This window comes from Oncorhynchus mykiss, chromosome 2 (assembly GCF_057628025.1).
Source record: "Oncorhynchus mykiss isolate SJ-2025 chromosome 2, ASM5762802v1, whole genome shotgun sequence".
Classification (NCBI taxonomy): domain Eukaryota; kingdom Metazoa; phylum Chordata; class Actinopteri; order Salmoniformes; family Salmonidae; genus Oncorhynchus; species Oncorhynchus mykiss.
Window position 1 is genome coordinate 64,172,408 of NC_143023.1, and position 26,942 is coordinate 64,199,349.

At 44.5% G+C, this 26,942-nt stretch overlaps 1 protein-coding gene across 1 annotated transcript in view; it reads left to right on the plus strand.

Annotated features, from left to right (window-relative positions):
- Window positions 1-26,942, plus strand: part of LOC110493669 (A disintegrin and metalloproteinase with thrombospondin motifs 20) — a 132,553-nt gene that overhangs the window by 1,871 nt on the left and 103,740 nt on the right. The window contains exon 3 of the mRNA XM_036952909.2: window positions 7,535-7,706. Within this exon, the coding sequence (XP_036808804.2) occupies window positions 7,535-7,706 (172 nt within the window). The remainder of the gene's footprint in view (window positions 1-7,534; window positions 7,707-26,942) is intronic.

Sequence of the window (26,942 nt, forward strand, 5' to 3'; positions counted from 1 at the left end):
GAACTGAACGTCTGCCTAGCTGGCCACAGAAAGTGACAGAGGGCCATAGCCCTCAGAGTCTCCCGCTGCATATGTCACTGCAACCCTGTAAGTGACGTCACACTTCTTTTAGATATGCACAGTTTGCATGACTCTGGCCTGGGGTGACTGGCACTGGCCACGTATAAGATGTACTGCATGGCTGTATATCTAGCACAACACATCATCAACGGATTGTGTTTCCAGTGAAACACACCATTCTCTTACTTCGTTATCTATGCACTTTAATGTTAAGCGGATGACTTCAGTTATACCGTACATACAGTACCTCATCTACTGGCATAAGAAGAAATAGGATATCATATTGCAAGCTTTGATTGTCATTCTTTCCAACTTGATGTCACTTCAACCTCTTTTCCAAACATTGATATATGACTTCACGCTCCTTTTTCCAAACATGTTTGCTTCCGCACAGTGTGTTACTACCCTCTGTGATGTTATCATCAGTCATTGAGAGAGACAGGACAATGGCATCAGTACACCCATGGCTCTAGGCTATTGGGTTATAAACGTGTCGGCTTAGTCTCTGAGCGCTGAGGCTGCTGGGGCTTCGTCGGATGACCACATGTTGGTGTGATGAGGGCTTTAAGGGACGATTAAGCCTCTAAAACAAAGGGGACATTTTGAGACGGGGAAGTTTCTCTTGCCTCTGGTGCCCAAAGGCTTCCCTCCAGGGGGCTAAGGGCCTTGTGTCTTTTCAAAGTGTGCTGTGACTTGTGGGGGAACAGGAGAAAGTGGCTGGCCTGTGGATAACTACTAATGAAGGTGCTGAGAGGAATCTAGAGTATGACTCACACCGTGGGAAATGTGTGTCCTCCTAGGGTTTCTCTGTTTAAAGGAACATAACGGGGGTACGTTCAGAATACCCCCAATGTATCCCATTCAGTATGTGTCTCTCTCTGTTTCTACTGTCAGCTGCCATGTGATAGATGTCTACACTAAAATAAATTGCTGGGTTAAAAACAACCGTTGGGTTATTTTCACCTAGCCAGTTGGGTCACAAACAACCAATTGTTTTCTTTAAGTTGGGTTGTTGATGCAGGGTTATTGAGCAGAAAATGGTAGATGTGGCTAAATAGGAGCGTGGCTTTATTTCTGGCCACCTGTAAGAATAAATGCCATTCCGGGTTAATCTGTACTGTTGTATTGTCAATACATGTTAAGGTTGAGCACTGACACGTTAGTAGCTTTAATTAGGCTTACACAAGAGCGGAGTTATTGGATGTTAATTGGCTTTAAACCAAGCTTCAGTTGGGTGAGAGAATTATTAAAGGAAAATATCACCCAAAAATGATCTTATGGTATTTGTTTCATTAGTCCATTGTTGACATGGGATAGTTTACACTTTGGAATAATATTGAAATACAAATGTTATTAATTTTAAATAAATATACGGAATGTGTGAAGATATTAAAGGAAAATTGAAATTTGCAGTGTACAAACTTAACATGATGAACATGAATTACATTTACTCTCTCGGGTGGCCAAAAATAACTAGCTGAAAGCCACAGCCCCAATAGGCCACCCCTTTGGATTACCCAAACATGGGTTAATTTAACCATCAGTTGGGTTTTTATTCACTTTCATGTTGGGTTGACCCAGCAGATGGGTCTTTTTGAATGCAATCCATAGGTTATTTTCAGGAGGTATGGCTTTCAGATACAGTTGAAGTCGGAAGTTTACATACACCTTAGCCAACTACATTTAAACTCAGGTTTTCACAATTCCTGACATTTAATCCCCTTTCTTAGGTTAGTTAGGATCACCACTTTATTTTAAGAATGTGAAATGTTAGAATATTAGTAGAGATAATTATTTATTTCAGATTTTATTTTTTTCATCACATTCCAAGTGGGTCAGAAGTTTACATACACTCAATTAGTATTTGGTAGCATTGCTTTTAAAGTGTTTAACTTGGGTCAAACATTTTGTTTAGCCTTCCACAAGCGTCCCACAATAAGTTGGGTGAATTTTGGCCCATTCCTCCTGACAGAGCTGGTGTAACTGAGTCAGGTTTGTAGGCCTCCTTGCTCGCACACGCTTTTTCAGTTCTGCCCACAACTTCTCTACAGGATTGAGGTCAGGGCTTTGTGAAGGCCACAACAATGCCTTTACTTTGTTGTCCTTAAGCCATTTTGCCACAACTTCTGAAGTATGCTTGGGGTCATTGTCCATTTGGAAGACCCATTTGTGACCAAGCTTTAACTTAGTGACTGATATCTTGAGATGTTTCTTCAATATATCCACATAATTTTCCTACCTCATGATGCCATCTATTTTGTGAAGTGCACCAGTCCCTCCTGCAGCAAAGCACCCCCGCACATGATGCTGCCACCCCCGTGCTTCATGGTTGGGATGGTGTTCTTTAGCTTGCAAGCCTCCCCCTTTTTCCTCCAAACATAACAATGGTCATTATGGCCAAATAGTTATATTTTTGTTTCATCAGACCAGAGGACATTTCTCCAAAAAGTACGATCTTTGTCCCCATGTGCAGTTGCAAAATGTAGTCTGGCTTTTTTATGGCAGTTTTGGAGCAGTGGCTTCTTCCTTGCTGAGAATGTTATGTCAATATAGGACTCGTTTTTACTGTGGATATAGATACTTTTAAACTTTTTTCCTCCAGCATCTTCACAAGGTCCTTTGCTGATGTTCTGGGATTGATTTGCACTTTTCACACCAAGGTGCGTTCATCTCTAGGCGACAGAATGCGTCTCCTTCCTGAGCGGTATGACGGCTGCGTGGTCCCATGGTGTTTATACTTGTGTACTATTGTTTGTACAGATGAACATGGTACCTTCAGGCGTTTAGAAATTGCTCCCAAGGATGAACCAGACTTGTGGAGGTTTACACATTTTTTTGAGGTCTTGGCTGATTTCTTTTGATTTTCCCATGATGTCAAGCAAAGAGTCACTGAGTTTGAAGGTAGTCCTTGAAATACATCCACAGGTATACCTCCAATTGACTTGAATTAATTTATTTAGCCTATCAGAAGCTTCTAAAGCCATGACATAATTTTCTGGAATTTTCCAAGCTGTTTAAAGTATGTAAAGTATGTAAAAGTATGTAAACTTCTGAACCACTGGAATTGTGATACAGTTAATTATAAGTGAAATAATCTGTCTGTAAACAATTGTTGCGTCCTGCCTAAAGTAGATTTCCTAACCGACTTGCCAAAACTATAGTTTGTTAACATGACATTTGTGGATTGGTTGAAAAACATGTTCTAATGACTCCAACCTAACTGTATGTAAACTTTCGACTTCAACTCTAGGTATTTTTGGCCACCTGTGAGAGTCAATGTCATTCTTGTAAACGGCAAATAACATTTTCCTTCAATATTTTTGCACATAACATATTTTATTATACAATTAATATAATTATTATTTAAATAACATAACAAAGTGTTAACTATCCCAACATTGGTACACACATAGACACTTGAGGAACTTGTATGCCTCATTAAGCTACACATGTACCAGTGCTCAACTTTAACATGAGTGACAGTACAACAGTCCACGGAATGACATTTGATCTCACGAGTGGCCAAAAATAACTATAAAAAAGCGACGCCCCTCCTAAGTCACGCCTCCAGTCTTCTCATCTGACCCGGTGGATCATACATATAGATCAAAAACCCAGCTAAGTGACCCAACAGGCTCGGTCAAAAATAATCTAATATGTGTTCCCTTCATTGCACTTTTAGAAAAAAAGGTGCTATCTAGAACCTGTCCACATAGAATAACCATTTGAAGAACCCTTTTTGGTTCCAGGTAGAAACCTTTTGAATCCAGGTAGAACCATCTTGGGTTCCATGTAGAACCCTTTCCACAGAGTATTCTACATGGCACCAAAAAGGTGTTTACCTGGAACCAAAAAGGGTTCTTCAAATGGTTCTCTATGAGGACAGGCGAAGAACCTTTTAAGGTTCTAGATAGCCGAAGAACCCTTTTGCAACCGTTTTTTCTAAGAGTGTATGTACCCAGCGCTGGGTTGTAAAGTGTATGTAAAGCTGTGTGTCAACAGACAGAGATTCCTTACCATGTCCTTGGCCTGTAGCTCACTGTGGAGTCCCCTCCACCAAAGGCCCGTTACAGCACCTGTTCCTGAACAGCAACATTATTGTGTTTGTCCAATCTCGGTTGTCAGATTTCCAAGTGAATATAAACTATTACTAAACCCCTGACACCATGCTTCCTAGTTTGTGCAAACGTAGACTTGACACTTGGTGTGTATTTAGCCGTGTGGGAACGCTTGGTGGGATAATGGGAAGAAGTCCATTCCTCACACCGACGATGTACTACTACTACAGCATTTTCATATTTGTTCTTATAGAACTTGATAGATGTCATACAATGTACAATGTTAGGTAGGTCATAGTCAGTCTGTGCATCACCACAGTCTTGGCCCCAGGCTCTTTTGTGCAAAGCACATACACGAAGTGCCCGGTGCCCAGTCTACAGTTCATCAACTCAGTAATCACTCAGTCCTTGACATTACTGTGTGAGTGCCTTAGGCTGACAGTGTCTGCGTGCACCTTGACATAACGCTGCATGGGATAGACTGCTACAAGATGTTTGCTGATGGCCTTGTATACAAACGCTCCCACCCAGCACATGCTGCCAGTACCATGCCTTGTAATGAGACAAGTGTATCTGGACCCTGTTAATACTCTGCTCTATTAACGTTCACATTCACATTGACATTCATTCATCCTCACTATACTGACAGGTCGTCAGAGGAGCAGAGTGGGGGCCGATCGAGGTGGTTTTCACACGGTGTTACAAGACTAAGACTTAGAGAGAGCTTCTAACTACTATAGCCATGGTTTGCTTCCTCTGCTTTGGGTCCTGTTATTACAAGTACAACCCAATCATTATGTTGTCCTTCGGCTCAGGTTGAGGTCTCATCCTATAGCTACTGTAGGTCTGCAGCACTCAGGCTTTCCAACATACAAGGGTATGTGTGTTCAAGTGTTTATCCCGTCTTTTCCCACCGGAAAAGAGGAAATGTACACATGGTATGTCCTTTATTTTCCATGGCCTGGACATTTTCTGTTTTCAAACACCGATCACTTGTGGGGATGCTCATGGAAATGACCCCCAAAAAGATAACATTCCACCACACAATATCCTGTTAAAGTGTGCGTGTAAAATGACCACACAAACACCTTTGTCTTCGCGGCTGAGTGAGTCAGCGAGCGACTGGCTGTTGAACTAAGCAGCTTTGTGAGGGCCTCATCCTCCACATCAATATTTGCTTTGCCAAATCCTGTCACAATGATATCACTCCTCCCATTGGTTGTCATTCGTTCAAGACAGGATTTGAGTAGTGCGCTCTCAAATACCATTCAAAATGACATCTTTAAAGACACGGGTTGTAAGATTTAGGTGGGATGCTAATATTGTGTAATATGAAAGAAATGCTATGATATATGATGGATATACTGTATGTGTCAATTAGAGGTCGACCAATTATGATTTTTCAACACCGATACCGATTATTGGAGGACCAAAAAAGCCGATACCGATTAATCGGCCGATTTTTTTACTTTGATTTATTGGTAATAATGACAATTACAACAATACGTGAATTAACACTTATTTTAACTTAATATAATACATCAATAAAATCAATTTAGCCTCAAGTAAATCATGAAACATGTTCAATTTGGTTTAAATAATGCAAAAACAAAGTGTTGGAGAAGAAAGTAAAAGTGCAATATGTGCTATGTAAGAAAGCTAACGTTTCAGAACTTGAGAACATATGAAAGCTGGTGGTTCCTTTTACATGAGTCTTCAATATTCCCAGGTAAGAAGTTTTAGGTTGTAGTTATTATAGGAATTATAGGACTATTTCCCTCTATACCATTTGTATTTCATATACCTTTGACTATTGGATGTTCTTATAGGCACTTTAGTATTGCCAGTGAAACAGAATAGCTTCCGTCCCTCGCTCCTCCCTGGGCTCGAACCAGCAACACAACGAGAACAGCCACCATCGAAGCAGCGTTACCCATGCAGAGCAAGGGGAACAACTACTAAAAGGCTCAGAGCGAGTGACGTTTGAAACTCTATTAGCGCGCGCTAACTAGCTAGCCATTTCACTTCGGTTACACCAGCCTCATCTTGGGAGTTGATAGGCTTGAAGTCATAAACAGCGCAATGCTTCACGCACAATGAAGAGCTGCTGGCAAAACACACGAAAGTGCTGTTTGCTTGAATGTTTATGCCTGCTTCTGCCTACCACCCCTCAGTCAGATACTTAGATACTTGTATGCTTGTATGCTCAGTCAGATTATATGCAATGCAGGACACGCTAGATAATATCTAGTAATATCATCAACCATGTGTAGTTAACTAGTGATTATGACTGATTGTTTTATATAAGATAAGTTTACTGCTAGCTAGCAATTTGGATCCCCCGAGCTGACAAGGTGAAAATCTGTCCTTCTGCCCCTGAACGAGGCAGTTAACCCACCGTCCCTAGGCCGTAATTGAAACTAAGAATGTGTTCTTAACTGACTTGCCTAGTTAAATAAAGGTATACAAATATATATATATATATTTTAAATCGGCACATCGGCGCCCAAAAATACCGATTTCCGATTGTTATGAAAACTTGAAATCGGCCCTAATTAATCGGCCATTCCGATTAATCGGTCGACCTCTAGTGTCAATCAAGCCCATCTTTTATCATCAAATTGCCTGAGGGTGATGCTGTCATCTCACCCATTATTACGCAACGTCCTCTTAAGTACTCAATATTTCTTCAAGCATTCCAAATGATGGAATTTGCATTCAAATGGAGAGCTTGATGGCCCATCCATATACCGCGGCACCATGAAGGCCCATTCAAATACTGCCGCGGCAAGATCGTGTTACTGCCACGGCAAGTCTGGACACCTGTACTAAGACGGATTGCCAGTGTGATGATTACATCAATGGTGGTTGACTGAGACCTTTCTAAGTATTTTTGATTCTCTTCATGTTATTCTATTTTCCATGTTGTTTCCATTTCCACCGGCTAAAAATAGATACTTTCGGAAAATAGTGTACTATTCATTTTGCGTTATTCTTGTGTTGTTCGGACTAGTCATGGAACTAATGATGCATAGCACACTGTTGACTGGTACTGGACATTAACTCAGGGTAACAGCACACATGCTGTAACAGCTGCATCACTCTAACATCTGAATGAACAAACGTTTTAATTACCATGAGAAGTTCAGCTATTACTTCGATTTCTGTCATTACAATGTCTCTTGGTTTGGGACAAGACATGCACTTGCAGCTAGTGATCACTGAAAGTATATGGACACCCAACCGTCATATTATAGCTGTCATATACACTGACCCTGTCACTCATATGACCCACACTGCACAGACCTCTAACCAACTCCTCTCTCTCTCTCTCTCTCTCTCTCTCTCTCTCTCTCTCTCTCTCTCTCACACACACTCTCTCTCACACTCTCTCTCTCTATCTCTCTCCCCTCCAGATCGGGACTTTTACCACCCAGCATGGTGAATACTTCTTAGAGCCCCTGATGAAGGCGGAGGAGGGGGAGGAGTACGACGAGGAGCACAACAAACCTCACCTCGTCTACAGACAGGACAGGAAGAGGAGAGAGGGCCCTGCCAGTGAACCCACGCAACCCTGTTCAGCCTCAGGTAACAGACCTACCACAGTCTGGTTCTGCTCCTATATTATACTATATAACCACAGTCTGATTGTTACCGTGATTGCTACTGGGGTTCCCCTCACTCTTAGCCCCAGTATGACCTGTTCTGTTCTTCAGCTCTGTGCCACAGCCGTAATAACTGTCCTAAATGCAAATTCTACCCAGTCACGATCCTTGGCTGCTGGCTTACCAAGAAGATTTGATTAAGCGGGTTATTGAAATCCTTTATTTAATAAAGCTAAAATGCGTTCCAGCCCAGCCAGCCATCCCCTGTCGGTGTTCACACCCAAGACCGCGGAGGAACAGAGGAAGAAATTACGGCTTTTTATTTTGTAGCACTGGCGAAGACAAATATAGAAACTGGAGAGCACTGCACTTGCAGGCTGCTATTTGAATGCTCTCCATTTCACTAGAATTTTTATAGCTACAGCCTTGAGGTGGTGGAGAGGCCCACAAAAAGCTAAGTGACCCAGCAGAGTTCACCCTGACGCAGGCCCTTAAAGGAGAGCTCGCGGGGAGCTTTGTGACAGCCTTTGTTGGCGGATGCAATAAATCTTTTATATGCTGGACACTTGATTTGCTTGTTGTCTGAACACGGCTATTGTCCGCTGGTTGTGGCCATTGTCTGTGAAGTAGTTGGAGTGACCCGAGGGGCCAGGCCAAAACCTCCTTAATATGCTTGCCTTTCACTCCATCAGTCTGTGTGTGGCAAACACAGAGGGACAACAATCTGGAGGGTCTCAGCCAGGCACTGGAGACCTTTGAAAAATGCTCTCTCTCTCTGTAGGCACTGTCAGATAGTGGGTGGGAGGCGGAAGACTCTTGGTAGGCCATTGTTTAACAGAAAGGAGGTGTAAGCAGCTATCTTGCTCACACAAGTTGTGGTTCTGTCAATATCAATATCCACCAACCACCCAGTCTCCCTTTAATATATTCCTAACCTCACAGATTAGATACAACATCAGCAGGTTTTTCTATACAAAGAGCCCAAGCAAACACAAGCTTCCTCCTCACCTTTTAATAAGTCAAAGGGGTCTTGTTATAACATAGATAGATAGCAGGAGAAAGAGAAGACACCTGCAGAAGGCCTCATCAAAGGGCAGTAGAGCAGACACACAATGAGGCAGGATTAAAGGAGAGAGACGACACAGGGCCGGGTTAGGACAGGAGGACTGTGAGGTGTCCCGGGCTGTGGTTCCACACCTTTGCCTGATAGGCTCCACTCCAGATGCACTGATAAAGGCCTCTCTTTGAAGGCCACATTAGGCCTGCCTGCCTGGCTGGCTGGCTGCTAGTAGGCCTCATTTCTTTTTATGGTAATGTGTGCAGTGCACACACTGCCTGCTACTATCAGGTCAGGAGTAAACACTGTGTTGGTTGGCTGCTCTCGAAGCACAACAAATGCATAATTGGTTTTGATGGTGTGGAAGAGCAATCTATTCGCTGCCTGTAAATTAGGGCTGACATTCTTATACAGTTAATGGTCAACTGGTCAGATGGATTAGGGGCACTATCTCCCCCCTCACTGCCAGAGCCCTGCAAAATGACCTCCAGCAGGCCACAAATGTGCATGTGTCTGCTCAAATGGTCAGAAACAGACTCCATGAGGGTGGTATGAGGGCCCGACGTCCACAGGTGGGGGTTGTGCTTACAGCCCAACACCGTGCAGGACGTTTGGCATTTGCCAGAGAACACCAAGATTGGCAAATTCGCCACTGGCAAATTCGCCAAATTCTGCTGCCTGCAACATCCTCCAGCATGACCGGTTTGGCGGTGGGTCAGTCATGGTGTGGGGTGGCATTTCTTTGGGGGGCTGCACAGCCCTCGATGTGCTCGCCAGAAGTAGCCTGACTGCCATTAGGTACAGAGATGAGATCCTCAGACCCCTTGTGAGACCATATGCTGGTGCGGTTGGCCCTGGTTTCCTCCTAATGCAAGACAATGCTAGACCTCATGTGGCTGGAGTGTGTCAGCAGTTCCTGCAAGAGGAAGGCATTGATGCTATGGACTGGCCCGCCCGTTCCCCAGACCTGAATCCAATTGAGCACATCTGGGACATCATGTCTCGCTCCATCCACCAACGCCACGTTGCACCACAGACTGTCCAGGAGTTGGCGGATGCTTTAGTCCAGGTCTGGGAGGAGATCCCTCAGGAGACCATCCGCCACCTCATCAGGAGCATGCCCAGGCATTGTAGGGAGGTCATACAGGCACGTGGAGGCCACACACACTACTGAGCCTCATTTTGACTTGTTTTAAGGACATTACATCAAAGTTGGATCAGCCTGTAGTGTGGTTTTCCACTTTAATCCAAATCCAGACCTCCATGGGTTGATAAATTTGATTTCCATTGATAATTGTTGTGTGATTTTGCTGTCAGCACATTCAACTATGTAAAGAAAAAAGTATTTAATAAGAATATTTCATTCATTCAGATCTAGGATGTGTTATTTTAGTGTTCCCTTTATTTTTTTGAGTAGTGTACATATATTGGTGGGCTCAGCTGCCCTTTTCTCTCTCTCTCTCTCTCTCTCTCTCTCTCTCTCTCTCTCTCTCTCTCTCCTCACTCATTTTCTCTCTCTTTCTCCCACGCTCCTCCTCCATCCCACCACAGACTGCCTAAACATGCAGTTCTTTACTGCAGCCTAATTGCTGAGAGCAAATTGCATTGAGCAACACTGTCAGGACCACCAGGCAGAGTGCAGTTGTAGTTGGGAAACTCTCTGCCTATACAATAGGAAGTAGGTATAGCTCCTCTTGAATGCACAAGCAGCTAGATGTGATTAAGATATTGTGCTCCAAAAGCAAGAGTAAACCTGCATTGCTGTGCAAGCCACCTAAAATAACCAGTTACTCTCTAAATGTCAGTTAGTATTCTATACAGTAGCAGGGGCGTACTGGCCACCTGGCATTTCGGGCAAATGCCAGATGGTTGGGCCTGTCTAACTAGTTGTTGTTTTTTTGCACAAAATTAGCATTCAGCTAATAATGGGGGCCTCAAGAAAAAAATTGGGCAGACGTCTTAGAAATTCCAGGGCCGATTTCTGGTCCCAGTCCGCCCCTGTACAGTAGTGACAGAAAAGATAACCTGTTGCTGGCAGAGGTCAGATTCCTCTCATCCATTCCCTCTATCCCTCTATTCCTCTTCCTGATGAGGAATAAAAGCACTCTTTGTGAGGGTCAATGATCTCATGGTCCTCTCTCTCCACTCTTTATGTCCCTGTGAAAGGAGAGTCTTTCTTAAATCAAAGTCACTAGCCGGAGTTTCATTGATGAGGAAGCTGAAGGGTTTTGGGGGGTTGGAAGGAGGCTCAAAACCTGCCAACTATCCTGGTTGGTCAGAACAGAACACACATGGAAATGTCAGACGTTTTACAATTAACCATCCTGCCAGCCCTTCTTCCCTCTGTACATTTAAAAATATATTTGTTTTGCTGTTCCATTAGTCATTCAGTGAGGAATTATTTCTTTCCCCTCTCTTTGCTGCTATGCTGTTCAGGGAGAGACATATTTTTGAAAAAGACTAAGATTTTGTCTGTTTTGTCAAGTGGTCTTCCAGGACACAAACAAAATGTGTATCAGTGAAAAGATAAGGTTTACATTCAGATGTCGGCTCTTGTTGCTGCATTTGAGCATGCATGCTAGTTCAGGAATGTTATAGAAGAAGACTATTGTCTTGATGGTATACTGTGTCATTACTCTTAGTTGTATAAGACTTTCCATAGTCGGTGAGGTCCTATTGGTTTCCATAGTTGGTGTAGTCCTGTTGGTTTCCATAGTTGGTGTAGTCCTGTTGGTTTCCATAGTTGGTGAGGTCCTATTGGTTTCCATAGTTGGTGTAGTCCTGTTGGTTTCCAAAGTTGGTGAGGTCCTGTTGGTTTCCATAGTTGGTGAGATCCTATTGGTTTCCATAGTTGGTGTAGTCCTGTTGGTTTCCATAGTCCTGTTGGTTTCCATAGTTGGTGTAGTCCTGTTGGTTTCCATAGTTGGTGAGGTCCTGTTGGTTTCCATAGTTGGTGAGGTCCTGTTGGTTTCCATAGTTGGTGAGGTCCTATTGGTTTCCATAGTTGGTGTAGTTCTGTTGGTTTCCATAGTTGGTGTAGTCCTGTTGGTTTCCATAGTTGGTGAGGCGCTGTTGGTTTCCATAGTTGGTGAGGTCCTGTTGGTTTCCATAGTTGGTGAAGTCCTGTTGGTTTCCATAGTTGGTGAGGTCCTGTTGGTTTACATAGTTGGTGAAGTCCTGTTGGTTTCCATAGTTGGTGTAGTCCTGTTGGTTTCCATAGTTGGTGTAGTCCTGTTGGTTTCCATAGTTGGTAAGGTGCTGTTGGTTTCCATAGTTGGTGAGGTCCTGTTGGTTTCCATAGTCCTGTTGGTTTACATAGTTAGTGTAGTGCTGTTGGTTTCCATAGTCCTGTTGGTTTCCATAGTTGGTGTAGTCCTGTTGTTTTCCATAGTTAGTGTAATGCTGTTGGTTTCCATAGTTGGTGTAGTCCTGTTGGTTTCCATAGTTGGTGTAGTCCTGTTGGTTTACATAGTCCTGTTGGTTTCCATAGTCCTGTTGGTTTCCATAGTTGGTATAGTCCTGTTGGTTTCCATAGTCCTGTTGGTTTCCATAGTTAGTGTAGTGCTGTTGGTTTCCATAGTTAGTGTAGTGCTGTTGGTTTACATAGTTGGTGTAGTCCTGTTGGTTTCCATAGTTGGTGTAGTCCTGTTGGTTTACATAGTCCTGTTGGTTTCCATAGTTAGTGTAGTGATGTTGGTTTCCATAGTTGGTGTAGTCCTGTTGGTTTCCATAGTCCTGTTGGTTTCCATAGTTAGTGTAGTGCTGTTGGTTTCCATAGTCCTGTTGGTTTCCATAGTTGGTGTAGTCCTGTTGGTTTCCATAGTCCTGCTGGTTTCCATAGTTGGTGTAGTCCTGTTGGTTTACATAGTCCTGTTGGTTTCCATTGTCCTGTTGGTTTACATAGTTGGTGTAGTCCTGTTGGTTTACATAGTTTGTGTAGTTCTGTTGGTTTACATAGTCCTGTTGGTTTACATAGTCCTGTTGGTTTACATAGTCCTGTTGGTTTACATAGTTGGCGTAGTCCTGTTGGTTTCCATAGTTGGTGAGGTCCTGTTGGTTTCCATAGTTGGTGTAGTCCTGTTGGTTTCCATAGTTGGTGAGGTCCTGTTGGTTTCCACAGTCCTGTTGGTTTACATAGTTGGTGAAGTCCTGTTGGTTTACATAGTTGGTGAAGTCCTGTTGGTTTACATAGTTGGTGTAGTCCTGTTGGTTTACATAGTTGGTGTAGTCCTGTTGGTTTCCATAGTCGGTGAGGTCCTGTTGGTTTACATAGTTGGTGAAGTCCTGTTGGTTTACATAGTCCTGTTGGTTTACATAGTTGGTGAAGTCCTGTTGGTTTACATAGTCCTGTTGGTTTACATAGTTGGTGAAGTCCTGTTGGTTTACATAGTCCTGTTGGTTTACATAGTTGGTGAAGTCCTGTTGGTTTACATAGTCCTGTTGGTTTACATAGTTGGTGAAGTCCTGTTGTTTTACATAGTTGGTGTAGTCCTGTTGGTTTACATAGTTGGTGAAGTCCTGTTGGTTTACATAGTTGGTGAAGTCCTGTTGGTTTCCATAGTTGGTGTAGTCCTGTTGGTTTCCATAGTCCTGTTGGTTTCCATAGTCCTGTTGGTTTACATAGTTGGTGAGGTCCTGTTGGTTTCCATAGTCGGTGTAGTCCTGTTGGTTTCCATATCTCTGCACTCCTTGGTAAAATGTGTTGATCGAAGCAGAACAGTATGTTTCCACTGAGATAAAGTGAACAAAGATCAAGTTGAAGAGATCCTTGTGTCCACCATTGTGCAGTCAGTCGTCTTTGGTCTTTCAACAGAAATCTCTTTTTTCCTCTCATATGCCGTCACCAGCAGGGGAGTGTTGATAATTCAACTGTGATAATAAGGGCTTTTAAAGTGTAACCTCTTAGGGAAGATAGAGTTTCTGATATTTCATCATGAGTCATTACACAGTAATAAAGCTGTCATTGGCTGTGTGTTTATCCATTGTTGTTAGAGCACTACAGCATCCTTCAATGACTCATGCTTTGCATTTGATTCACGGTAAAATGTTTGTCAAACTCAATATATAATTTAGGCATACTATGTTACGAAATTCAAGTTCAGATACAGTACCTTCCTTGACACTAACATGACCTCCCTACGACTGTTCACTAGGCATCAAGCAGCCACGTCTAGATCTACAGTTCTTTATGTACACTAAGCCATCCTGGCTGCTTTTACCACTGTTTTTGATAACTGTGAAGCTGTTCAGTGGGTGATTCAGTTTTAAGAGGCGAATGTTCCTAAGTTGTGCCCGGATGGTTTTAAAAGCTTCTCCAAAGGTGCTTGTCAGACGGAAATCCCAATCCTGTGACCGTGTCGGTCCCTTAATGCAACATTCTAGGGGGTTATCTGTCTGTGGGCTAAGGCTTGCATGTCATGTGAATCTCTATGTCGATCGTCTTGAGATGGAGATAATAAGAAAGATGGGGGGGGGTGGCCCAGGATAGGGGCGGACAGTCTCTGCTCGCTCTGATAACTAGGTCTCTGCAGAGCTGACATCTACGAGAGCTTCGCAGGTAATTAGAGGTTGTAGTTGTGTGTTTCTCTTACTGCCGGCCTGACTCGTCCCTGGTACCAGGACTGGGATGCTGTGAATGGAACAATTAGTGTGATTGTAGAGAAGTAGTTTCTGTTGGAGTGTACAGAGTTGGTTGGCTGTGGGCCTGCTCCCTCGTGCTCTGCCCCGTACATCCGGTTGTTGAACTAGCCGACTTGAATCGCTCGCTGTTCTTTAGCGCTTTCGTGTATGCGAATGGAAGCACTTGTTGTGTGTTGTGTGTGACCTCGCGCTTGTGTCACCCTTTGTTTGGAGTCGCTCATTGGAGGGGATTTGACATTGGGTTCTTCCCGAGAGGTTTTCGGCCCTCTGTTTCATCTGTTTACGCTCTCAGTTGAAGCAGTTTTTGTCTCTCATGGCGTGTTTGGAATGAGGTCAGCAGAGGTAGGCATGGTGTGATGGATGGATGGTTATCGGTCAGACAACCTCTTTCACCTTTAGGGTCTGGCTCGGATAGGTGTTGGGGCTTTTGGATGTCATCTGGCTCCATAGGACTTCCCAATAGACGGCCCATGAGGCCAAATTTGATTTGGCCCCCAAAGTTGCCCATTTTTTGTTGTCGTTGTTGGGCATTAAAGTCTGTAAAATAACCAGGAAATGAGCGGAAAGTTATTTTCATTTAGGAAATCTGTTCCCATGTCCCCTGCATAAATAGAGAGGCACGTAATTGTATCCCATGTTATCAAGGTTTGAAATGATTCTGTTTTTGTTAAATACTATATACATTTGGGATTCTTGCAGTCAATTTGCAGTGTACAAATGATTTGTAACTATGTTCCGCCCTCCTGACCATCCGCTCAAGCATAAACCGTCCCACTGCTGAATGTAATTCCCGGCTGAATATAATTGGGGATCCCTGGCTTAGGCCCTGACACTCTGAGCCTCCCTCCAACCCCACACCATGGAGCCGCTATTGTTGCTCATCCTGAAATGAGTATCTGGCAGTGCTTTGTTCAATGACTGAGTGTGTACAAATGTTTGCTTTGTTTGTGTGTGCGCGTGGCGAAGTGTGCGTGTGTGTAAGTAAGTGTACGCACAGACTGTGTGTGTGTAAGTACGTGTACGCACAGACTGTGTGTAAGTAAGTGTACGCACAGACTGTGTGTGTGTGTAAGTAAGTGTACGCACAGACTGTGTGTGTGTGTAAGTAAGTGTACGCACAGACTGTGTGTGTGTGTAAGTAAGTGTACGCACAGACTGTGTGTGTGTGTTTGAACTCTGCTGGGCTCATCTGTTTGACTCAGTGCGTGTTGTCTGTTAATGTGACTGTGGATGAGACTACCCACTGAGGGGTTGGAATCACTGGGCGAGGAGAGGAGAGGAGAGGAGTGGAGTGGTGTGGAGTGGAGAGGAGTGGAGAGGTGTCACGGTCTTCCTCCGCTTCATCTGAAGAGGAGAGGCGAGAAGAATCAGAGGACCAATATGCGGCGTGGTATGTGTTCATAGTGAATTTTAATAAAGAGAACACTGAACACTATACAAAAGAGTAACAAAAAACAATAAACCAAATATGACCGTGAAGCTACAAATGAGACCTGTGCTGACACAAGCCACTAACATAGACAATCACCCACCAACAAACAGTGCAACCCAGGCTACCTAAGTATGATTCTCAATCAGAGACAACTAATGACACCTGCCTCTGATTGAGAACCATACTAGGCCGAAACATAGAAATCTCCAAATCATAGAAAATCAAACATAGACTGCCCACCCAACTCACGCCCTGACCATACTAACTAAATACAAAAACAAAGGAAATAAAGGTCAGAACGTGACAAGAGGAGAGGAGAGGAGAGGAGAGGAGAGGAGAGGAGAGGAGAGGAGAGGAGAGGAGAAGTGAGGGGAGGAGAGGAGAGGAGAGGAGAGGAGAGGAGAGGAGAGGAGCAAGTTTCTCTCTCCATCGGTGTGCCCAGCCTAGTCTGCGCTGTATGTGCCGGTCTCGCTCTAAACCCTGGCACCGGCCACGGACGTTTCTCGGGCCCTCTCTGCCTTCCTCCTCCCCTCTACACCTGTGTCTCTATCTGTAGTAGCCCCTCAATCCACATCAGAGTTTTCATCCTCAACTCCAACTGTACATCTACACAGGAGAAGGTAGACTGTGTACTAGCTGGGGCATGAAAAATATTGGACATGATGATACATTTGGTGAACCTCATGCCTCTGTCTATTATTGATTGAGTTATGAAGTGCTGTGATGTTTCTCCGACCTAGCCAATGGTAATTTTGAATCAGTATGTTATAGTTAGTATCAACAAACATCACTTGACACCAGTTCTGCACTTGAGCAATAATAGAGCCCTCATTGCTCAATCTGGTGTTCAAATTCTAACAGCTATTTTCTGCCGAGGTACTCTGCCTTTGGTATTCTGTCTGAACAGATGGATGGGACGGGGATCCATCAGCAGTTTTCTATTATAGTGTTATTATAGTGGCAGTTGTCAGAGGTGAGAGGTGTTAACAGGTGAGGGACACGGTCCCCACAACGTGGCCCTGGACAGGCTGAGACACAACGGACCCTAATGGGAGGACGGGTGTAGGTCAGCTCCTCTGTCCATCTAGAATTCCTAAAGGCACCAAAACAAGTGGTTGAAATGCTACTGTTATGTCTGGAACGTCTATGGAGGTGACTTGATCTTGGGGAAGTGAGACCAATGGAATATGGATGGAGAGGGGAATCCAAGATGTTGCTGCTGTCGTCTCATTTTTAAAGGGGTTCAGACACATCACGGGGAATATCTACTTCCCATCATCTAAAGAGCGCTCATGTCCTCATTAGAAGCTGAAGGGAAAGTAGATGCCAGATGCTTTGGGGTAATTGATTCAGTGCCGTGGCTTTACGAGTGTGGTTTTCTGCAACCCCTCTCATCTTTACTGTACACTCTCCCCAGAGAACAGAGCTAACAGAAATTAACCGACCATTAACCGACCATCATCTCTACGCTGTCTCAACATGAGAGAAGCAAGGAATGTCTGGCAGCTTTCACGGTTCTTATCGTGTGAGGTAGAGATGGCTCCTAGCTGTTGCGTCATTGTTGTTGAACTCCAGAGCAGAGGAATGGGATTCCCTGTTGAGAAAGTCTGGTACCTAAACTCTAACCCTTAACCCCTTGGCCATCTGGTACCTAAACTCTAACCCTTAACCCCCTGGCCACCCTATCTATGTCTTCTACCATGGATCTGGAGAGTAACACTGACACCACTGTGGGCAGACAGTGTGTGTGTGAAACCTGCTATCTTTCTTTCTGCTGGTCAAGGGTCATGCAGCCAGGTTTAAAAGCTTTCGTTCTTCAGCAACAATTAGTGCCCTCCTTTCTCGGTCTAGCCAGCAGCCACAGTAATTGCTCTTAATTGTAGGTCTGTGGGGGTCTACAGGATGTTGTACTGTCCATTAATCGACCTGACCCCTGATTGGCCCAGGCATGACCTATGCTTGGTGTAAGGTATGCTACAGATACACTATGCTACACTGTCACCGTAATTGGCACCCAAGTGATAGAGGTCTTTCTCTCCCAGTGGGTTATTGTAGAATAATGTTAATTAGCTGAACAATGAAATCAGCGTTTCCTATTGTTGGCCTTTTGGCATTGACACTTCTGAACAAGAGTGACAAGAGGTCGTAGAATAAATATAAATGGACTTTAATCCAGCTGAAGTGGAGGAGAACGTCATGTTTTGTTAACCTCATGCTTGAACATCTATGTTGTAAAACAAAAAAGAGGAAAAAAAGGGACAACAATCTGGTATCAAGTGTTGAAGTGATGTACTATTGGTTTAATGTCTCTAAAAGGATCGTAAACCAAAATAATTGATATGGGTACCTTTTTGGGGGCTATTGTGTGCGATTGTGCTTGTGTGAGTGGGTAATATACATCTTAATCAAAGAATACATGAATAACTTGAGTTATTTATTATTACGTCGTAAAACGTTATTGGGATTAGAAATCCCTACCGTTTCCTGCTCTGTAAAGGCAGGCATTGTACCAGAAAATGCTCTTGATTCCTCAGTTACATGTATGAGTACATAAGTGCCAACAAAAACACTGTATTTTATTGATGGCACGCGTTGCAGAAATATGTGCCATTATACACTCTTAGAATTAGTGGTGACTCGAGGATACCTGGAGATCCTCAAGGAACCCCTGGAGATCCTCAAGGAACCATTGCTGGTCAATGGTTTATATTTCCACCTTTGTTTAGTTGGGGGGGTTCTTGGAGGATCCTTTGATGTTTCAATGTAGCAAAGGGTTCCTGGAAGAACCCTGGACTGGGGAGGCAGCCTAGTGGTTAGAGAGTTGGACTAGTAACCGGAAGGTTGCAAGTTCAAACCCCCGAGCTGACAAGGTACAATCTGTCGTTCTGCCCCTGAACAGGCAGTTCTGTTCCTAGGCCAGCCATCATTGAAAATAAGAATTTGTTCTTAACTGACTTGCCTAGTTAAATAAAGATAAAATAGTAGGGTTGTGGCGTTCAAATAGCTTTTTTTGGGCCACCCGTTAGAGTAAATGTCGTTGCTGTCCATATGTTCTGTTGTATTGTCATCATATGTTAAGGTTGAACACTGACAATTTTGTAGCTTCATTGGGGCTTACAGAGGTATATGAGTTCCTCAAGAGCCTATGCAAATCACGAAGTTGGAGTAGTTACCACTTTATTACTATAAGTAATCAGCAATTATATTAGACTATATAAAATTATATTTGACTATGTAATTGGCATAAATATTCATGAACACAAATGACATTTACTCAAACGGGTGGCCAAAAATAACTATCTGAAAGCGACACCTCAAATAAGCAACGCCTCCAATTTTTCTGTTATTAAAAAGGTAAAATATTTAACCCCTCCCGTCACAAATGGTTCTGGTTTGAACCTTTACACAGGGGTTCCTCGAAAACAGCTTTCAGAGGGCAGTTTTCAGAACTCTGAAAGGTTCTTCCAGGCCCCATTACTTCTAAGAGTGTAGGGCTGGACTGCAATGTCATTATGTGTTGGGCTGCGTTGCTAGTATGAGTTACTGCTGTAGTTATCTGGAACAGGGGATTTATGGATGTTTAATTATGTTTTATAAACATCTGGCAGAGGTTTTTCATAAATGTTTGATAAATATCTCTACATGTTTTATAGTTTTTTAATTGAGAGATAAATTCCCCTATTTTGGGTTTTGTCAGAGAATACTTTTAGTCCTCTGAGTGAATCGGGCCAGGGCCAGCCCAAACAATTCTTCTCACAGTGTAAGTAGCAGTTCACCGGCCAGTGAGAGAGGGGATTTGACTGTAAGGCGAATTCGGAAAGGTTTTGTATAGCTAATCTAATGTGATTTAAAGGCTATTATTACGTTGGCCATATTTCCTCCTCTTGCTCCTCAACTTACTGTATTCCACTTCCACCCTATTCACTTCTCACTTCACACTACATAGAAACATCAAAAGGTCTAGTCCACCCTTTCTCCTTCTCCACAATGCGGGATTGTTCGCTCCGCAGTGAGAAATCTGTCTGGTGGCGTTCTGGAGCTCTCTTTCGCTCTAGTTCCTGGAAAAAGAGGCCTTCGCCACGGCTCAGCGGCCTCAGCTGCTGTGTGGATGGGCAGTGGGCACCGGCTGATGGGCTTGGCGCTGACACAGGCGCCTGCCGCTGGCACGGGGTAGGGCATCACGGCGGCAGGAGCTGTGTGCCGTTGTGCCAGGGTGTCACGCTCCATCTCGTGTGCCCACTGCGCCAGGGGCATCACTCGAATGATCTTGGAGTTTTCCTTTTCTTTTTCGCTCCCTCTCTTAAACCCTCTCTATCGTCCTTACAGTCTCTTTCTGTCTTGGTGGTTTGATAGAGTAGCTGGTGGGTGCTCAGACCACAAGGTGACCCTCACTATGACAGGGTTACCCAGAGGTAGTGCTGAGTGATTAACCAAAACGTTGGTTAATTTTCATTTTTTAAACAACTAATTGACCAACGTTGGTTCAGTTATTTGAGTGCCGTTCGTTTTCTCTGTGAGCTCAATGCACAGTTTCTCTAGAGATATATCAGATCAAGCCCGAACTGTGCGATGAGAGGTTACAGTTTCCAACAGGCCAATATTCTACCTAGTTTATTGCAGAAAATGTGGTAATTAACTACAATGACCATAATATATTATGCGCCTACTGGTACGGTCTGGGGGAAGAAGACACAGAAGAACGTGCGACCGAGAGGGATAGAGAGTAGTTGCTTCGCAGGGTATCTCTACCTGAAAATACATGATCTAAGTGATTGATAGTTGGTACTCAGCAGTCATAAAAGTATGCCTTATTTACTTTGAAGAACTACAATCTAGTGATTTTGTCAGACAGCAGGCAGCAGCTCTATAGAGATGAGATGATGACTTGGAATGAAATTAATAAAAGTCATCAAATAAACTACTAAACTACAACTGAAATATTTTATGAAGGTACAGTAATGTGAATAAATGATGGTTAATAAGTGATAGGCAGTAATGGGCAGTCACTGCCATCATGGGACTTTGATGAATTGTTTTATTCAGTGTTGTTACAGCATTAAAGCCACATTTAATGTGAAAAATAACCCAAATTGAAAGCCGTTATTATTTTTTTGTAGTCGAACCAAAACCCGACCAACCTCAAAAGGCACGAATCGCTCAGCACTAACCAGAGGTAAACAGTGTATAGCATATGTAGTAACTTCCTCATCCGGATACTGAAGTAAAAGGCAACTGGTAGGAAATCAAGTGTGTTGTGTTATAAATTGTCTATTGCCATGGATGCCTGGCAGACACATTACGATATAGTATTGTATTTTGATGCAGTCTCAGTACTGATCTCAGTGCAGGACAACAACATGATAAAGAATGAATATAACCAGTTAACTGCTCATTCCGGCAGCTCCTTGGATCACAGTCTTCTAGTCTTCCCCTTTCTCTCTGATTGGACGGTTTGTCTGGCCATAGAGATTGGTCTTACCTCAGCTGTGAGGCAGCAGAAAAATTGCAAGTCCTCATTCCGAGTCAGACATCTCAGCACATGTGGCTAGAAATCAGCTCAAATGCGGAAAACCTGATGCGTGGTGTACTTTTCAACATACAGTACCAGTCAAAAGTTTGGACACACCTACTCATTCAAGGGTTTTGAAAACCAAATGGGATGGCGTATCGCTGCAGAATGCTGTGGTAGCCATGCTGGTTAAGAGTGCCTTGAATTTACAAAGACACGGCTGTTGGAACCAAAAATCTCAAATTTGGACTCATCAGACCAAAGAACAGATTTCCACCAGTCTAATGTCCATTGCTCGTGTTTCTCGGCCTAAGCAAGTCTCTTCTTCTTATTGGTGTCCTTTAGTAGTGGTTTCTTTGCAGCAATTTGACCAGGAAGGCCTGATTCACGCAGTCTCCTCAGAACAGTTGATTTTGAGATGTGTCTGTTACTTGAACTCTGAGTCACGGGTGTCGTTGGAAGTAGACCAAAGTGCAGCGTGGTGAGCGTACATTTTCTTTTATTATAAGATGTCGCCAACAAAACAACAAACAAAAGAAACAACCGTGACGCTTACAGGGCTAAGTGCCACAAAAAAGTTAACTACCAACACTGAAAGGAGGGAAAAAGGGCTACCTAAGTATGATTCCCAATCAGAGACAACGATAGACAGCTGTCCCTGATTGAGAACCATACTCGGCCGAAACATAGAAATAAAGAAACCTAGAAAACAAAAAATAGAATGCACACCCCACATCACACCCTGACCTAACCAAATAGAGAAATAAAACGGCTCTCTAAGGTCAGGGCGTGACAGTAACCCCCCCCCCCCCCCACAAAGGTGCGGACTCCGGCCGCAAAACCTGAACCTATAGGGGAGGGTCCGGGTGGGCATCTATCCACGGTGGCGGCTCTGGTGCGGGACGTAGACCCCGCCTCACCGCTGGCTCACCCCGCTTTGGTGGCGCCTCTGGTGTGGGGACCCTCGCCGCAGGCCCCGGACTGGGGACCCTCGTTGTGGGCCCCGAACTGGGGACCCTCGTTGCGGGCCCCGGACTGGGCATCCTCGCTGCGGGCCACGGACTGGGCATCCTCGTTGCGGGCCCCGGACTGGAGGTCGTCGCTGGAGGCTCCGGACTGGAGGCCGTCGCTGGAGGCTCCGGACCGGAGGCCGTCGCTGGAGGCTCAGGACTGGAGACCGTTGTTGGAGGCTTCTTGCCATGACTCCTCACTGGAGGCTTCATGCCATGGATCATCACTGGAGGCTTCTTGCCATGGATCATCACTGGAGGCTTCTTGCCATGGATCATCACTGGAAGCTTCTTCCCATGGATCACCACTGGAGGCCTCATTCGTGCAGCAGGCACAGGACTCACCAGACTGGAGAGACACACAGGAGGCCTGGTGCGTGGGGCGGGCATCGGATACACTGGGGCGAAGGCACACTGGCGGTCTCGAGCACAGAGCTGGCACAACCCGTTCTGGCTGGATGACCACTTCCACCCGGCAAATGCGGGACGCTGGTACAGAGTACACCGGCCTGTGAATGCTCACTCAAGACACCGTGCACATCACCCCATAACACGGTGCCTGACCAGTCACATGCTCCCCGCGGTAAGCACAGAGAGTTGGCTCAGGTCTAAACTCCGACTCCGCCAATCTCCCCGTGTACCCCCCCCCCCCCCACACACACACACATTTTTGGGGGGGGGGCTGCCTCTCGTGCCTGCTTCGCTGACTTGCCTCCTCATATCGCCACCGCTCTGCCTTAGCTGCCTCCATCTCCTCCCTCGGACGGCGATACTCCCCGGCCTGCGTCCAGTGACCTTTCCGTCCAGGATCTCCTCCCATGTTCAGGAGTCCTCTTTACCACGCTGCTTGGTCTTTGGTGATGGGTAATTCTGTCACGGCCGTCAAAAGAAGTGGACCAAAGTGCAGCAAGGTGAGCGTAGATTTTCTTTTATTATAAGATGTCGCCAACATAACAACAAACGAAAGAAACAACCGTGACGCTTACAGGGCTAAGTGCCACAAACAAAGTTAACTACCAACACTGAAAGGAGGGAAAAAGGGCTACCTAAGTATGATTCCCAATCAGAGACAACGATAGACAGCTGTCCCTGATTGAGAACCATACCCGGCCAAAACACAGAAATAAAGAAACCTAGAAAACAAAAAATAGAATGCCCACCCCACATCACACCCTGACCTAACCAAATAGAGACATAAAACGTCTCTCTAAGGTCAGGGCGTGACACTCTGTGAAGCATTGATTTGGGCTGCAATCTGAGGTGCAGTTAACTCTAATCAACTTATCCTCTGCAGCAGAGGTAACTCTGGGCCAGTTTAATCATAGCGCTTGATGTTTTTTGCGACTGCACTTGAAGAAACGTTCAAAGTTTTGGAAATGTTCTGCATTGACTGACCTTCATGTCTTCAAGTATTGATGGACTGTCATTTCTCTTTGCTTTTTTGATCTGTTCTTGACATAATTTGGACTTGGTCTTTTATCAAATAGGGCTATCTTCTGTATACTTTGTCACAACACAACTGATTTTATTTATTTTAATTTAATTTGACCGTTATTTTACCAGGTAACCTGACTGAGAACACATTCTCATTTACAGCAATGACCTGGGGAATAGTTACAGGGGAGAGGAGGGGGATGAATGAGCCAATTGTAAGCTGGGGATGATTAGGTGACTGTGATGGTGTGAGGGACAGCTTGGGAATTTAGCCAGGACACCGGGGTTAACACCCCTACTCTTGCGATAAGTGCCATGGGATCTTTAGTGACCACAGAGAGTCAAAACACCCGTTTAACATCCCATCCGAAAGATGGCACCCTACACAGGGCAGTGATTGACTCGAATACAATTAGAAGGAAAGAAATTCCATAAATTAACTTTTAACAAGGCACACCTGTTAATTGAAATGCATTCCAGGTGACTACCTCGTGAAGCTGGTTGAGAGAATGCCAAGAGTGTGCAAAGCTGTCATCAAGGCAAAGGATGGCTACTTTGAAGAATCTCAAAAATAAAATATATTTTGATTCGTTTAACACTTTTTTTGGTTACTACATGACTCCATACGTGTTATTTCATAGCTTTGATGTATTCACTATTATTCTAAAAATGTAGAAAATAGTAAAAATGAAGACAAACCCTGGAATGAGTATGTGTGTCCAAACTTGACTGGTACTGTACATATCCCTGGCCATCCACTTAATCCATCCAGATACGTTGTTGATCTTGGACCAAAACATTGCAGTCATGTCATGCATGCTCTCTTTACTCTCTCTGCTCTTGAATGCTTTTTGTTAATGTGATACCAATATTTCCTTCCGTAGTAGCACGTTGTCTTTGACTGAGATGGTCCATTATTTCAGAAGTGGGGAAGGGTTGGGTTGGGTTGGTGGTGTGTACGACCCTCTGCAGCTGTACTCTACTGCTGCACTCTATCTCCCAAACAATGTAGCCTCTTGTGGGCAGCCGGGAGCTTGCCTGAGCGGAAAGTGAAGCCCCCCACAGTCCCAAAACCCTGGCCCTAGCTTCTCTTCCCTGGTGCTGTTGTGCCTCAACAGCAAAGTATCCCAGGACACTGCCCTGTTCTCAGACAAAATAGATATGCATAATTAAGCTCTCTCCCTTCCTTTACCTCCACAGGTTGGCCTCAGGGTGCTTTCCTACATCCTTCTTATCCTCTCTTACTCTCTCCTCCTCCCTTTCTCTCTCTCTCTCTCTCTCTCTCTCTCTCTCTCTCTCTCTGTCTCTCTCTCTCTCTCTCTCTCTCTCTCGCTCTCTCTCTCTCTCTCTCTCTCTCTCTCGTTGTCTCTCTCTCTTTCTGTCTCTCACTCTCTTTCTCTTTGTGTCTCTCTCTCTCTTTGTGTCTCTCTCTCTCTCTCTCTTTGTCTCGCTCTCTCTCTCTCTCGCTCTCTTTGTCTCTCTCTCTCTCTCGCTCTCTTTGTCTCTCTCTCTCTCTCTCTCTCTCTCTGTCTTTCTCTCTCACTCTCTCTCTCTCTCTTTGTGTCTCTCTCTCTCTGTCTCTCTCTCTCTCTTTCTCTTTGTGTGTCTCTCTCTCTTTGTGTGTGTGTGTCTCTCTCTCTCTCTCTGTGTCTCTCTCTCTTTGTGTCTATATCTGTCTCTCTCTCTCTCTCTCTTTGTCTCTCTCTCTCTCTCTCTCTTTGTGTCTCTCTCTCTCTCTCTTTGTGTCTCTCTCTCTCTTTGTGTCTCTCTCTGTCTCTCTGTCTCTCTTTCTATTTGTGTCTCTCTCTCTCTCTCTTTGTGTGTCTCTCGCTCTCTCTCTCCTTGTCTCGCTCTCTCTCTCTCACTCTCTTTGTCTCTCTCTCTCTCTGTCTATATATCTCTCTCTCTCTTTCTCTCTCTCTCTCTCTCTCTCTCTTTGTGTCTCTCTCTCTCTTTGTGTCTCTCTCTCTCTCTCTCTTTGTCTCGCTCTCTCTCTCGCTCTCTTTGTCTCTCTCTCTCTCTCTGTCTATATATCTCTCTCTCTCTCTCGCTCTCTCTGTCTCTCGTTGTGTCTCTCTCTCTTTCTGTCTCTCACTCTCTTTCTCTTTGTGTCTCTCTCTCTCTTTGTGTCTCTCTCTCTCTCTCTCTTTGTCTCGCTCTCTCTCTCTCTCGCTCTCTTTGTCTCTCTCTCTCTCTCGCTCTCTTTGTCTCTCTCTCTCTCTCTCTCTCTCTCTCTGTCTTTCTCTCTCACTCTCTCTCTCTCTCTCTTTGTGTCTCTCTCTCTCTGTCTCTCTCTCTCTCTTTCTCTTTGTGTGTCTCTCTCTCTTTGTGTGTGTGTGTCTCTCTCTCTCTCTGTGTCTCTCTCTCTTTGTGTCTATATCTGTCTCTCTCTCTCTCTCTCTCTCTTTGTCTCTCTCTCTCTCTTTGTGTCTCTCTCTCTCTCTTTGTGTCTCTCTCTCTCTTTGTGTCTCTCTCTGTCTCTGTCTCTCTTTCTATTTGTGTCTCTCTCTCTTTCTCTTTGTGTCTCTCTCTCTCTCTTTCTCTTTGTGTCTCTCTCTCTCTTTGTGTCTCTCTCTCTCTCTCTCTCTTTGTCTCGCTCTCTCTCTCGATCTCTTTGTCTCTCTCTCTCTCTCACTCTCTCTCTCTCTCTCGCTCTCTCTGTCTCTCGTTGTGTCTCTCTCTCTTTCTGTCTCTCACTCTCTTTCTCTTTGTGTCTCTCTCTCTCTTTGTGTCTCTCTCTCTCTCTCTTTGTCTCGCTCTCTCTCTCTCTCGCTCTCTTTGTCTCTCTCTCTCGCTCTCTTTGTCTCTCTCTCTCTCTCTCTCTCTGTCTTTCTCTCTCACTCTCTCTCTCTCTGTTTGTGTCTCTCTCTCTGTGTCTCTCTCTCTCTCTTTCTCTTTGTGTGTCTCTCTCTCTTTGTGTGTGTGTGTCTCTCTCTCTCTCTCTGTGTCTCTCTCTCTTTGTGTCTATATCTGTCTCTCTCTCTCTCTCTCTCTCTTTGTCTCTCTCTCTCTCTTTGTGTCTCTCTCTCTCTCTCTTTGTGTCTCTCTCTCTCTTTGTGTCTCTCTCTGTCTCTCTGTCTCTCTTTCTATTTGTGTCTCTCTCTCTCTCTCTTTGTGTGTCTCTCGCTCTCTCTCTC